At 51.1% G+C, this 15,451-nt stretch overlaps 1 protein-coding gene across 1 annotated transcript in view; it reads left to right on the forward strand.

Annotated features, from left to right (window-relative positions):
* The window catches only part of LOC147122445 (netrin-G1-like), a 188,089-nt gene extending 175,070 nt beyond the window's left edge, over positions 1-13,019 (forward strand). Inside the window, exon 5 of the mRNA XM_085983600.1 lies at positions 12,312-13,019. Coding sequence (XP_085839726.1) covers positions 12,312-12,541 — 230 coding nt within the window. The 3' untranslated portion in view covers positions 12,542-13,019. The remainder of the gene's footprint in view (positions 1-12,311) is intronic.
* The last annotated feature ends 2,432 nt before the right edge of the window (positions 13,020-15,451 follow it).

Raw genomic sequence — 15,451 nt, forward strand, 5'->3', positions numbered from 1 at the left:
AAGGAGATATTTCACAACTTTCAAGAAAAATATATTCCACTGAGGAAAAAGGGGCATAAAAGAAAAGACAGCCATCCGTGGCTAAGTAAAGTAATAAAGGATAGTATCCGACTGAAAACAAGGGCATATAAAGTAGCCAAATCTAGGGGGAGGATAGAAGATTGGGAAGCATTTAAAAGCCAGCAAAGAATAACTAAAAGATTAATTAAGAAAGGGAAGATAGATTATGAAAGTAAACTAGCAAAAAATATAAAAACAGATAGCAAGAGTTTCTACAGTTATATAAAAAGAAAAAGGGTGGCTAAAGTGAATGTTGGTCCCTTAGAGGACGAGACCAGGAAATTAGTAGTGGGGAACATGGAGATGGCAAAAACGCTGAACAAATATTTGGTATCAGTCTTTACAGTAGAGGACACATAAATATCCCAACACTGGACAAACAGGGGGCTATAGGGGGGGAGGAGCTAAACTCAATTAAAATCACTAAGGAGATGGTACTCGGTAAGATAATGGGACTTAAGGCAGATAAATCCCCTGGACCTGATGGCTTACATCCTAGAGTCTTGAGAGAAATAGCGGTAGGGATTGCGGATGCATTGGTGGTAATTTTCCAAAACTCCCTGTATTCAGGAACGGTCCCAGCAGATTGGAAAACTGCTAATGTAACGCCCTTATTTAAAAAGGGAGGTAGACAAAAGGCTGGAAACTATAGACCAGTTAGCCTAACATCTGTGGTTGGTAAAATGTTGGAGTCCATTATTAAGGAAGCAGTAACAGGACATTTGGATAAGCATAATTTAATCGGACAGAGTCAGCATGGTTTTATGAAGGGGAAGTCATGTTTGACAAATTTGCTCGAATTCTTTGAGGATGTAACAAACAGGGTGGATAAAGGGGAACCAGTGGATGTGGTGTATTTGGACTTCCAAAAGGCATTTGACAAGGTGCCACACAAAAGATTACTGCACAAGATAAAAAAATCACGGGACTGGGGGTAATATACTGGCATGGGTGGAAGATTGGCTATCTAACAGAAAACAGAGAGTTGGGATAAATGGTTCATTCTCGGGTTGGCAATCAGTAACTAGTGATGTTCCGCAGGGGTCAGTGCTGGGACCCCAACTCTTTACAATCTATATTAACGATTTGGAGGAGGGGACCAAGTGCAACATATCCAAGTTTGCCGACGATACAAAGATGGGAGGGAAAGCAGTGAGTGAGGAGGACATAAAAAACCTGCAAAAGGACATAGACAGGCTAAGTGAGTGGGCAGAAATTTGGCAGATGGAATATAATGTTGGAAAGTGTGAGGTTATGCACTTTGGCAGAAAAAATCAAAGAGCAAGTTATTATCTAAATGGAGAGAAACTGCAAAGTGCTACAGTACAAAGGGATCTGGGGGTCCTGGTGCATGAAACACAGAAGGTTAGTATGCAGGTACAGCAGGTGATCAGGAAGGCCAATGGAATCTTGGCTTTTATTGGCAAGGGGGATGGAGTATAAAAACAGGGAAGTCTTGCTTCAGTTATACAGGGTACTGGTGAGGCCACACCTGGAATACTGCATACAGTTTTGGTTTCTATATTTAAGAAAAGATATACTTGCTCTCGAGGCGGTTCAGAGAAGGTTCACTCGGTTGATTCCAGAGATGAGGGGGTTGACGTATGAGGAAAGGTTGAGTAGGTTGGGCCTCTACTCATTGGAATTCAGAAGAATGAGAGGCGATCTTATCGAAACATATAAGATTGTGAGGGGGCTTGATCGGGTGGATGCGGGGAGGATGTTTCCACTGATGGGTGAGACTAGAACTAGGGGGCATAATCTTAGAATAAGGGGCTGCCGTTTCAAAACTGAGATGAGGAGAAACTTCTTCACTCAGAGGGTAGTAAATCTATGGAATTTGCTACCTCAGAGAGCTGTGGAAGCTGCGACATTAAATAAATTTAAAACGGAGATAGACAGTTTCCTAGCTGATAAGGGAATTCGGTGTTACGGGGAGCGGGCAGGGAAGTGGACGTGAGTCTAGGTTCGGATCAGCCATGATCCTATTGAATGGCGGAGCAGGCCCGAGGGGCCGTATGGCCTACTCCTGCTCCTACTTCTTATGTTCTTATGACCGAGGAACAGGTGTAGGTGTGAGCAGGGGCTGAGTGTGAACAGGTGTAGGTGTGAACAGGGGCTGAGTGTGAACAGAGGCTGAGTGTGAACCAGTGTAGGTGTGAACATGGGGCTGAGTGTGAACAGGGGCTGACTGAACAGGTGTAGGTGTGAGCAGGGGCCGAGTGTGAACAGGTGCAGTTGTGAACAGGGCCTGAGCGTGAACAGGTGTAGGTGTGAACAGGGGCGGAGTGTGAAAAGGGGCTGAGTGTGAGCAGGTGTAGTTGTGAACAGGGACTGCATGTGAACAGGTGTAGGTGTGAACAGGGGCTGAGTGTGAACAGGTGTAGGCATGAAAAGGGATTGAGTGTGAACAGATGTAGGTGTGAACGGGCTGAGTGTGAACAGGTGTAGGTGTGAGCAGGGTCTGAGTGTGAACAGGTGTAGGTGTGAGCAGGGTCTGAGTGTGAGCAGGTGTAGGCGTGAGCAGGGTCTGAGTGTGAGCAGGTGTAGGTGTGAGCAGGGGCTGAGTGTGAGCAGGTATAGGTGTGAACAGGTGTAGGTGTGAACAGGTTCTGAGTGTGAGCAAGTATAGGTGTGAGCAGGTGTAGGTGTGAGCAGGGCCTGAGTGTGAGCAGGGTCTGAGTGTGAGCAGATGTAGGTGTGAGCAAGGTCTGAGTGTGAACATGTGTAGGTGTGAGCAGTTGTAGGTGTCAGCAGGTGTAGGTTTGAGCAGGTGTAGGTGTGAGCAGGGGCTGAGTGTGAACATGTGTGGGTGTGAGCAGGGGCTGAGTGTGAGCAGGGTCTGAGTGTGAGCAGGGTCCGAGTGTGAGAGGGGGCTGGGATCAGGAGTCTGCTTGTTGCTGTATCTATGGGGACCTGTTGTAATCCCGTTATCCCAGATACAGGAATGGGAGCTGGGTGAGTGTCTCGGCCTCAATCTGTTCCCCTTTGTTCCCGGATTTTGCATCAACTCGTTCCCGTTTATTTAACCCTTCGCACACTGTCCATGTCATTCCAAACCATCCGTCACATTAAACCCCCAAACCAGCCCCAGACTGACCGGGAGCAGAGTGACCATAACTCCCCACACTGACCGGGAGTGACTGTAACTCCCCACACTGACCGGGAGTGACCATAACTCCCCACACTGACCGGGAGTGACCATAACTCCCCACACTGACCGGGAGTGACTGTAACTCCCCACACTGACCGGGAGTGACCATAACTCCCCACACTGACCGGGAGTGACCATAACTCCCCACACTGACCGGGAGTGACCATAACGCCCCACACTGACCGGGAGTGACCATAACGCCCCACACTGACCGGGAGTGACCATAACGCCCCACACTGACCGGGAGTGACCATAACTCCCCACACTGGCCAGGAGCAGAGTGACTATAACTCCCCACACTGACCGGGAGTGACCATAATTCCCCATACTGACCGGGAGTGACCATAACTCCCCATACTGACTGGGAGTGACCGTAACTCCCCATACTGACCGGGAGTGACTGTAACTCCCCATACTGACCAGGAGTGACCGTAACTCTCATACTGACCAGGAGTGACCATAACTCCCCACACTGACCAGGAGTGACCATAACTCCCCACACTGACCGGGAGTGACCATAACTCCCCACCCTGACCGCGAGTGACTGTAACTCCCCATACTGACCGCGAGTGACCATAACTCCCCATACTGACCGGGAGTGACCATAACTCCCCATACTGACCGGGAGTGACTGTAACTCCCCATACTGACCGGGAGTGACCATAACTCCCCATACTGACCGGGAGTGACCATAACTCCCCATACTGACCGGGAGTGACCGTAACTCCCCATACTGACCGGGAGTGACCATAACTCCCCATACTGACCGGGAGTAACCATAACTCCCCACACTGACCAGGAGTGACCATAACTCCCCACACTGACCGGGACTGGGGGACTGGGGCACTTTGGGCATCTATGAAACGTTACACTTTGACCCCAAACCTGCCCCTTTCCTGCCCAGGGACAGCCAGAACCTACAGGAAGAAACAGACACTCAAACCTCCCTCACCGACACGAAGTGAACTAAAGATAAACTAGTTCTAATGTCTGGCGATGAATCTCCATTTTGTGCTGAATTACTGAGCGTGTTGTTGCTGGATTGAGTCACGCTGAATAATAACAGGGAGACTCAGTCACATCCTGCATTACACAGTTTGCCTTTCAAACCCTCAACCTACTCGAATGTACCGAAATCCCATAATAACAGCCCGTCACCGGCCTCACCCCATTAAATCATCGGCTCCGCGGACCAGATTCCCACTAATTAGTGATCGATCCGCTTCGAGCTACAACACAGGCAGTGAGTAGACCCGGAGAAGCGACTGATTGAGTCGACATTGGCTCCCGGTCCAGCAACACCTCCAATTTATAATTCTCATCCTCACGTTCAAATCCCTCCATGGTCTCACTCCTCCCTGTCTCTGTAACCTCCTCCAGCCATAAGAACTTCCAATGGTCAAGAATCTCATCACGAGACGTCGTGAACCCAGAGCAGGGTAGCAGCTCTCATATAGTGTTCGCTCAGTACTGCCCCTCCGACAGTGCAGCGCTCCCTCAGTACTGCCCCTCCGACAGAGCAGCTCTCCCTCAGTACTGCCCCTCCGACAGTGCAGCACTCCCTCAGAACTGCCCCTCCGAGAGTGCAGCACTCACTCAGTACTTCCGCTCCCACAGTGCAGCACTCCCTCAGTACTGCCCCTCCGACAGAGCAGCTCTCCCTCAGTGCTGCCCCTCTGACAGTGCAGTGCTCCATCAGTACTGCCCCTCCGACAGTGCAGCGCTACCTCCGTAATGCTCCTCCGACAGCGCAGCACTCCCTCAGTACTGCCCCTCCGACAGTGCAGCACTCCCTCAGTACTGCCCCTCCGACAGTGCAGCATTCCCTCAGTACTGCCCCTCCAACAGTGCAGCACTCCCTCAGTACTTCCCCTCCGACAATGCGGCACTCCCTCAGTACTGCCCCTCTGACAGTGCAGCACTCCCTCAGTACTGCCCCTCCAACAGTGCAGCGCTCCCTCAGTACTGCCCCTCCGACAGTGCAGTGCTCCCTCAATACTGCCCCTCCGACAGTGCAGTGCTCCCTCAATACTGCCCCTCTGACAGTGCAGCGCTCCCTCAGTACTTCCCCTCCGACAATGCGGCACTCCCTCAGTACTGCCCCTCTGACAGTGCAGCACTCCCTCAGTACTGCCCCTCTGACAGTGCAGCGCTCCCTCAGTACTTCCCCTCCGACAGTGCGGCACACCCTCAGTACTGCCCCTCCGACAGTGCAGCACTCCCTCAGTACTGCCCCTCCGACAGTGCAGCGCTCCCTCAGTACTGCCCCTCCGACAGTGCAGCATTCCCTCAGTACTGCCCCTCTGACAGTGCAGCACTCCCTCAGTACTTCCCCTCTGACAGTGCAGCGCTCCCTCAATACTTACCCTCCGACAATGCAGCGCTCCCTCAGTAATGCCCCTCCGACAGTGCAGCACTCCCTCAGTACTGCCCCTCCGACAGTGCAGCACTCCCTCAGTACTGCCCCTCCGACAGTGCAGCACTCCCTCAGTACTGCCCCTCCGACAGTGCAGCACTCCCTCAGTGCTGTCCCTCCGACAGTGCAGCAGTCGCTCAGTACTGCCCCTCTGACAGTGCAGCGCTCCCTCAGTACTGCCCCTCCGACAGTGCAGCGCTCCCTCAGTAATGCCCCTCCGACAGTGCAGCACTCCCTCAGTACTGCCCCTCCGACAGTGCAGCACTCCCTCAGTACTGCCTGTCTGACAGTGCAGCACTCCCTCAGTACTGCCCCTCTGACAGTGCGGCGATCCCTCAGTACTGCCCCTCCGACAGTGCAGCACTCCCTCAGTACTGCCCCTCCGACAGTGCAGCGCTCCCTCAGTAATGCCCCTCCGACAGTGCAGCACTCCCTCAGTACTGCCCCTCCGACAGTGCAGCACTCCCTCAGTACTGCCCCTCCGACAGTGCGGCGATCCCTCAGTACTGCATTAGTGTCCGTCTGGATTATGGGCTCGAGTCTCTGCAGTGGGACTTGAACCCACGACCTTCTGACTCCGAGGCGAGAGTGCTGCCCACTGAGCCACGGCTGAAAGGCCCCTAACTTGGCAGTACTGTATAAAACCCGGCACAGGACTCTATAAACCCGGGACTGGGACCATCCATTGCCATCTGCCTGATACACTGCAAACCGTAACTAGCCGGGAGTCTGATGTTCTCCCCTCACTGCTAAAAGCCTCAGTGTTCCCTCCCTCCCATTCCAGCCATTTCCTCCCCACCTCTCATTCCTGCAGCATGTGACCCTCTCGCAGTCTGCGACCCATCTACGTCCTGTCTACGTGCCGTCTACACTCCCTGTCTTTTCCTTGCAAGACTGCGAATGCTTTGGCCACTCGAACCGGTGCAGTTACCTCGAGCTGCTCTCCACCGCCATTTGCGTGAGCTGTAAGCACAACACTAGAGGGCGACACTGCCAGTTATGCCGGCTGGGCTTCCACCGAAACCCTTCAGCACAGCTGGACCACCACAACGTTTGCCTCGGTCAGTTCCTGTTACAATCTCCGCTCTCGCCTCCTTCCTTCACCCTTCTGCTTTCAGCCTGAAACAAGATAAAGAAACAAAGAAAATACCTTCGATAGGGCTGAGCAAAAGGGTGTCGGAAATCAACTCCCCTTTCCCCAGCGACTAGGCCCCAACACAGCCTTTCCCTAGCGATGGGGCCTGGTCCAGCCTTTCCCTAGCGATGAGGCCTGGTCCAGGCTTTCCCTAGCGATGAGGCCTGGTCCAGCCTTTCCCTAGCGATGGGGCCTGGCCCAGCCTTTCCCTAGCGATGAGGCCTGGTCTAGTCTTTCCCTAGCGATAAGGGAAATATGTCCTTTCTATCCACTTTATCTATGCCCCTCATAATTTTATACACCTCAATAAGGTCGACCCTTAGCTTCCTCTGTTCCAAGGAAAACAGACCCAGCCTATCCAGTCTTTCCTCATAGAAACATAAAAACATAGGAGATAGGAGCAGGAGTAGGCCATTCGGCCCCTCGAGCCTGCTCCGCCATTTAATGCGATCATGGCTGATCATCCAAATTCAGTACCCTGTCCCTGCTTTCTCCCCATATCCCTTGATCCCTTTAGCCTTAAGAAATATATCCAACTCCTTCTTGAATATATTTAATGAATTGGCCTCTACTGCCTTCTGTGGTAGAGAATTCCACAGGTTCACCACTCTCTGGGTGAAGAAATTCTTCCTCATCTCTGTCCTAAATGGCTTACCTCTTATCCTTAGACTGTGACCCCTGGTTCTGGACTCTCCGACCATCGGGAACATCCTTCCTGCATCTAGTTTGTCCAGACCTGTCAGAATTTTCTAAGTTTCGATGAGGTCCCCTCTCATTCTTCTAAACTCCAGCGAGTATAAGCCCAATCGACCCAATCTCTCCTCATGCGTCATTCCTGCCATCCCAGGTATCAGTCTGGTGAACCTTCGCTGCACTCCCTCCATGGCAAGAACATCCTCCCTCAGATAAGGTGACCAAAACTGCACACAGTACTCAAGGTGTGGTCTCACCAAGGCCCTGTACAACTGCAGCAGGACATCCTTGCTCCTGTACTCAAACCATTTTGCTATGAAGGCCAACATACCATTTGCCTTCTTCACCACCTGCTGCACCTGCATGCTTACCTTCAGCGACTGGTGCACAAGGCCTGGCCCTTGCTTTGTTGAGGTGAATCGAAAGCCCTGTGTTTTGCCGATATAATCGTTGCCTCCCTGTCTCCATTGTTTTTCAGGAATTTGTATTTTGTTTGTAATCTCGGTAAACGACCACACAGAATTACACAGAATGTACAGCACAGAAACAGGCCATTCATAGGAACATAGAAACAGGAGGAGGCCATTCAGCCCTGCGAGCTGGTTCCACCATCCAGTTCGATCAGGGCTGATCTGTATCGTAACTCAATCAACCCGCCTTGGTTCCGTAACCCTTAATGCCCTTCCCCAACAAAAATCCATCAATCTCAGTTCTGAAATTTCCAATTGACGCCCAGCCTCAACAGCTCTCTGGGGGAGAGAGTTCCAGATTCCCACTGCCCTTTGTGTGAAGAAGTGCTTCCTGACATCACCCCTGAACGGCCTGGCTCTAATTTTAAGGTTCTGCCCCCTTGTTCTGGACTCCCCCCACCAGAGGAAATAGTTTCTCTCTATCGACCCAATCAACTCCTTTAATCATCTTAAACACCTCGATTAGATCACCCTTTAACTCAGGGGAATACAAGCCCAGTCTGTGCAGCCTGGCCTCAGAATTTAACCCTTTTAGCCCCGGTGTCAGTCTGGTGAATCTGGGCCGCTCCCCCTCCAAGGCCAGTCTATCCTTCCTGAGGGTCGGGCCCTGAACTCATAGAATCATAGAAAGTTACAGCACGGAAGGAGGCCATTCGGCCCATCGTGTCCACGCCGGCCAACAGAGAGCTATCCAGCCTAATCCCACTTCCCAGCTCTTGGTCCATAGCCCTGCAGGTTAGAACATCCCAAGTGCACATCCAGGTACTTTTTAAATGTGGTTCGGGTTCCTGCCTCTACCACCCTTTCAGGCAGTGAGTTCCAGACCCCCACAACCCTCTGGGTGAAGAAATTTCCCCTCCAATCCCCTCTAAACCTTCCACCAATTACTTTAAATCTGTGCCCCCTGGTTTTTGACCCCTCTGCTAAGGGAAATAGGTCCTTTCTATCCACTTTATCTATGCCCCTCATAATTTTATACACCTCAATAAGGTCTCCCCTCAGCCTCCTCTGTTCCAAGGAAAACAGACCCAGCCTATCCAGTCTTTCCTCATAGCTAAGATTCTCTACTCCCGGCAACATCCTTGTAAATCTCCTCTGTACCCTCTCTAGTGCAATCACATCTTTCCTGTAATGTGGTGACCAGAACTGCACGCAGTACTCTAGCTGAGGCCTAACCAGTGTTTTATACAGTTGAAGCATAACCCCGCTGCTCTTGTATTCTATGCCACGGCTAATAAAGGCAAGCATTCCGTATGCCTTCTTAACCACCTTATATACGTGGCCTGCTACCCTCAGTGATCTGTGGACATGCACTCCAAGATCCCTTTGTTCCTCTGCACTACTCAGTGTCCTACCATTTAACGTGTATTCCCTTTCCTTGTTAGCCCTCCCCAAATGCATTAACTCACACTTCTCTGGATTGAATTCCATTTGCCACTGTTCTGCCCACCTGACCAATTTATTGATATCTTCCTGCAGTCTACAGCTGAACACAGTGTCCAGATGCAGTCTATCCAGAGCTCTGTGCAGCTGGAACATAACTTCCTCCCCTTTGTGTTCCAGCCCCCGAGAGAAAGGACAACATTCCATCAGCCTTTCTCATTAGTTTTTGTACCTGTCCACGAGCTTTTAGCCCAACTGGTCCGTGCCGGTGTTCCTGCTCCACTCGAGCCTCCTCCCGTCCTTCCTCATCTCACCCTATCACCATATCCTTCTATTCCCTTCTCCCTCATGTGTTTATCCAGCTTCCCCTTCAATACATCTGTGCTATTCTCCTCAACCACTCCCTGTGGGAGCGAGTTCCACATTCTCCCCACTCTCTGGGTAAAGAAGGTTCTCCTGAATTACCGATGGGATTTATTAGTGACTATCTTATATTTATCGCCCCTAGTTTTCGACTCCCCACAAATGGAAACATCTTCTCTACGTCTACCCAATCAAACCCCTTCATAATCTTAAAGACCTCGATCAGGTCCCCCCTCAATCTTCTCTTTTCTGGAGAAAAGAGCCCCAGCCTGTTCAGTCTTTCCTGATAGTTATAACCTCGCAGTTCTGGGATCATCCGTGTGAATCTTATTTTGCACCTTCTCCAGTGCCTCTATATCCTTTTTATAATATGGAGACCAGAACTGTGCAGAGTGCTCCAAGTGCGGTCTAACCAAGGTTCGATACAAGTTTAACATCACTTCTGTGTGTCAGGGTCAGCAGAGTGTCCGATAGCAGAGATACCGTGGGGAGAATCACAGAGGCTTTTAGTGAGTGAACCCTCCTGGACCCTCCCATCACCCGCCACACAATTAGTGGCACAGCTCCTCACAAAGGGAGGTCTGGAGTTCAGTGAGGGACGTTTCATAGAATCTCACAGCACAGGAGGAGGCCATTCGGCCCATCGTGCCTGTGCCGGCTCTTTGAAAGAGCTCTCCAATTAGTCCCACTCCCTGCTCTTTCCCCACAGCCCGGCAAATCTTTCCTTGTTTCCCTTTTCAAGTATTTCTCCAATTCCCTTTTGAAAGTTCCGATTGAATCTGCTTCCACCGCCCTTTCAGGCAGCGCATTCCAGATCACAACAACTCGCTGTAAAAACATTCTCCTCATCTCCCCTCTGGTTCTTTTGCCAATTCCCTTCACTCTGTGTCCTCTGGTTACCAACCCTCCTGCCACTGGAAACAGTTTCTCCTTATTTACTCGATCAAAACTCAACATAATTTTGAACACTTCTATCAAATCTCCCTTTAACCTTCTCTGCTTTAAGGAGAACAATCCCAGCTTCTCCAGTCTCTCCACATAACTGAAGTCCCTCATCCCTGGCACCATTCTAGTAAATCTCATCTGCACCCTCTCCAAGGCCTTGACATCCTTCCTAAAGTGTGGTGCCCAGAATTGGCCACAATAATTGGACACAGACTTTAATCCTCAGTCTCACATTAGGTATTTAATCATTAATTTATTCCCATTCACACATCTCCCCTGTGCTCGCTGAGCTACATTGGCTCCTTATGTGGCTCTGCGCCAACTTTTCTCTTATTTACGCTCCTGTGAAGCACCTTGGGATGTTTTACTATGTCAAAGGCGCTATATAATGCAAGTTGTTGTTAAATAGAATCTACAGCACTCTTACCGATATTGAAATTCATTGGCCATTTACTCGCCCATTCTACGAGTTTATTCATGTTTTCCTGTATTTTGTCGCAGTCATTCTCTGTATTAACTACACCCCCACAATCTGGTGTCATCCACAAATTCTAAAAATATACTTCCGATTCCCGAGTCCAAATCGGTTCTGTAAATAGTGAACAACAGTGGTCCCAGCACCGATCCTTCTGGAACACCACTTCCCAGCTTTTGCCAGTCTGAGTAATTACCTTTAATTCTGTTTTTTGTTTTGTAGCCAGCTTGCTATCCATTCTGCTACTTCTCCCCTGACTCCGCATGCTCTGACCTTAGTCAAGACTCTACTACACGATACTTTATCCACGGCCTTTTGAAAATCCAAAAATATTACATCTACTACATTACCCTTGTCTACCCTTTCTGTTACTTCTTCAAATAATTCAATAGGCCTGGTCAAGCATGACCTTCCCTTTTGGAATCCTTGCTGACTAATCTTCATTATATTTTCAGATTCTAGATGGTTTTCTATTACATCTTTGAGTAAGAATCTTTCCCACCACCAACGATAAGCTAATTGGTCTACAGTTCCCTGGACTTGTTCTATCTCCCACTTTAAATCTAGGAATCACATCAGCTGTCCGCCAGTCCTCTGGCACTGTTCCCTTTTCTAATGAATCTTTATATATATGTAACAGTGCCCCTGCTATCTCTTCCCTAACCTCTTTTAATATGCACGGATACAATCCACCCGGACCAGGGGTTTTATCCTCTCTGAGTTTGATCAGTTTATCAATTATCTCCCCCTTTCCATCTTCAATGTCTTTCTATCTTTTTTGCTCTATTCCTCTAGTGTCATGTCCACCATGTTAATCTCCCTGGGAAACACCGAGGCAAAGTCATGATTCAATATTGCTGCCATTTCGCTGTCATTACCTGTCAGTTTATCGTGTGTATCCCTCAGTGGCCCGATCCCGATCCTGATTTTCATTTTGTTATTTATGTGTCTGGAGAATACTTTACTGTTGCTTTTGATATTCTGTGAAAATTTGGAGTTCCTCTTTCCTAATTGTTTCTTCACTTCTTTCCTCACCTCTTCGTGTTCCCTTTTACAATCCGGGCTGACTATTCTTTATTATATTCTGGGTTTCGAGAGGTTTCTCTAATAAAATGTTGTTGTGACAGTGAGAGCCTGGGAGCGGCGAGAGTTGAACCAATCTGTAAGGTGGGGAGATGGTCAATGAGCTGATCTTTCTTTTCTCTGGCCTCTTGCAGCGGGCGTGTGCGATAACTTGCTGACACGGTGTCAGAACGGAGGAGTGTGTGAGGACAATGGGAGGTGTCGGTGCCTCGCTCCCTACACCGGGCTCCTGTGTGAGAAAGGCCAATGCGGGGAGGAAGCGGGAGGGTGCGTCTCCCAATCCCCGCGGGAGCCCACCTTACACCGGCTGCTGCTGTCGCTGACTGCGCTGCTAACCTCCGCTAACGGCCGCCCGCCGCTCTGACCCGCTTCCAGCGCCATGGCCGCTCACGGGAAGGTGCGAAGAGCGCAGGAGAATCCAGCCTTTACTGCGTCGCCGTTAGAACACGCTCCCCTCCCCCGACCCCCCGGGAAAGGCAAACTGGAGCCGAGGCCGGAGCCCAGCCACCCACCCAGCCCGACTGGATCTGAGAGCCCGGAAGGAATGGGCAGTCAGTGGGGACTGGACTCTCTGACTCCCCGCGGGCCCGAGGCAGCTGCTAATATTCATTCTGCAATCGCCAGCCGCTCGGCCCATGTCCAGCTTTGGGACAAAGAAAGAAAGAAAGGACTTGGATTTCTACAGAGCCTTTCACCCCCTCAGGACGTCCCAAAGCGCTTCACAGACAATGAAGAACTTTACAGCAAACAGCAATGTGAGAATCAGCAGACAATCTGTTTTACTGATGTTGGTGGAGGAATAAATATTGTCCAGGACTCCGGGGAGAACTCCCCTGCTCTTCTTCCAAATAGTGTGCTGGGATCTTTTTCATCCACCTGAGAGAGCAGACGGGGCCTCGGTTTAAGGTCTCATCCGAAAGACGGCACCTCCGACAGTGCAGCACTCCCTCAGTACTGCCCCTCCGACAGTGCAGCGTTCCCTCAGTACTGCCCCTCTGACAGTGCAGCGCTCCCTCAGTACTGTCCCTCCGACAGTGCAGCACTCTCTCGCTCATTCACTCACCCTCCTTTACTCCCTCCCTCCTGCTTCCTCAATCTCTCTTCCCCCTCACTCTCTTACTCTCTCCCCCACCCTCCCTCCCTCCCTCTCCCTCCCTTCCTCTCCCTCCCTCTCTCTCCCTCCCTCCCTCTCCCCCCCTCCCTCCCTTTCTCTCTCTCTCTGAGGGGTTGCTGAGTGGGGACCAGGCCTCTCTGTCGGTGCATCGTGACCTGAGGGAATGTGAGGGGGGGCTTCGAGCGACCTACAGCCTGGGCTTCAGTGAGCGATGCTGTGTGACCCTGGTCGCTGGGTTTTTGTGTAATCGCTTCCTCCAACCCCCTCCTTCTGAAATCCGGCTCCTATCCTGGTCTCTCCACGGGGGCCGCATCAGTCCCCTGTGGGAATGGTCCTGGGCAGCGATCGGAGCGTTAGTGCGTTTATTGAACTTTTGGATTAAGATGCAGTGATTTTCTTGCAATCCCACAAGGTGCGATGTGGTTGTTGTATGAAGAGCGGTTTGTGTTGGTGAATATATCTGTCACTGTGGGACTCCCGGCGATGGGCCAATCACAACATTTTCTTTGTGTGATTTTCCTGTGCACAGATTTCTCTGGAACTGCAATTTGCTGCATCAAAGAATCGAAGTTTGCGGCTCGGGAAAGTGTCCTGAGATCCGGCAAAGGACTCGTCGCTTTACACTGGACAACAATAAAAGTTCCTGCTGCAAGAGTCCTGGGCTCCGGATCCAGCTCCACACTGGGTGTAGGAGGGTTCAGGGGGAGGGGATCAGGGAGGGGGGAAAGGGGCAGCACTGGGGTGGCCACGTTGGCAATCAATGCAGCTTGTGGGATCTCACTGTGTGGAAATTCGCTGCCGCTTTTCCTACGTTGCAACAGTGACGACACTTCAAAAGTATTGAATTGGCTGTAAAGCACTTTTCCAATGACATGAGAGGGCGGACGGGCCAATGCAACGCTTCCTCAGTACTGCCCCTCCGACAGTGCAGCACTCACTCAGTACTGACCCTCCGACAGTGCGGCGCTCCCTCAGTACCGCCCCTCCGACACTGCAGTGCTCCCTCAGTACTGCCCCTCCGACAGTGCAGCGCTCCCTCAGTACTACCACTCCGACAGTGCAACACTCCCTCAGTACTGCCCCTCCGACAGTGCAGCACTCCCTCAGTACTGCCCCTCCGACAGTGCAGCACTCCCTCAATACTGCCCCTCCGACAGTGCAGCGCTCCCTCAGTACTGCCCCTCCGACAGTGCAACGCTCCCTCAGTACTGCCCCTCCGACAGTGCAGCGCTCCCTCAGTACTGCCCCTCCGACAGTGCGGTGCTCCCCCAGTACTGCCCCTCCGACAGTGCATTGTTCCCTCAGTACTGCCCCTCCGACAGTGCAACACTCCCTCAGTACTGCCCCTCGGACAGTGCAGCGCTCCCTCAGTACTGCCCCTCCGACAGTGCATAGTTCCCTCAGTACTGCCCCTCCGACAGTGCAACACTCCCTCAGTACTGCCCCTCCGACAGTGCAGCGCTCCCTCTGTACTGCCCCTCCGACAGTGCGGCGCTCCCTCAGTACTGCTCCTCCAACAGTGCAGCGCTCACTCAGTACTGTCCCTCCGTCCTTTGGGTGAGATGTTAAACCGATTCTCCGTTTTCCCTCAAAGGGTCTCACAGAACAATTTTGAAGTGGAACAGTGGAGTTCTCCCCAGTGTCCTGGCCAATATTTATCCCTCAACCAGCATCACTAACACAGATTATCTGGTCAGTTATCTCGTTACTTTTATTAGTTCTTGCTGTCTGCAAATTGCCTGCCGCGTTTCCTACATTATAACAGTGACTACACTTCACATTTATCTCATTGACTGTGAGGTGCTTTGGGAGGTCCTGATGAATCTTGAATTCCCGGAGACTCCAGGCCGATCCCGGAGGGTTGGGGACCCGAGTCCAGGGAGGGTGTGGTGGGGAATCGGGGGTACGGGGAGTAGCATTAACTCTGAGCCCTGTCCCCGGCATGAATATCTCCCCACTGGCATCGCCCCTTAGATCCACACACACATCACTGGTTCTGATTCACAGTCAGGCAACTTCAGCACAAAGGCCAATCATAGAGAAAGATCTGGAACTCCTCTCAAAACATCTCAAAATGATTGGTCGATCTCTCAATGAGATTTAATCACTCGGTGATCATTTCAGTAAAACACCGTGGAGAGATTTCTGGATATGAGTTAT

The sequence above is a fragment of the Somniosus microcephalus genome, chromosome 3 (assembly GCF_052327205.1).
Source record: "Somniosus microcephalus isolate GS21.2 chromosome 3, FLI_Smic_1.0, whole genome shotgun sequence".
NCBI classification, from domain to species: Eukaryota; Metazoa; Chordata; class Chondrichthyes; order Squaliformes; family Somniosidae; genus Somniosus; species Somniosus microcephalus.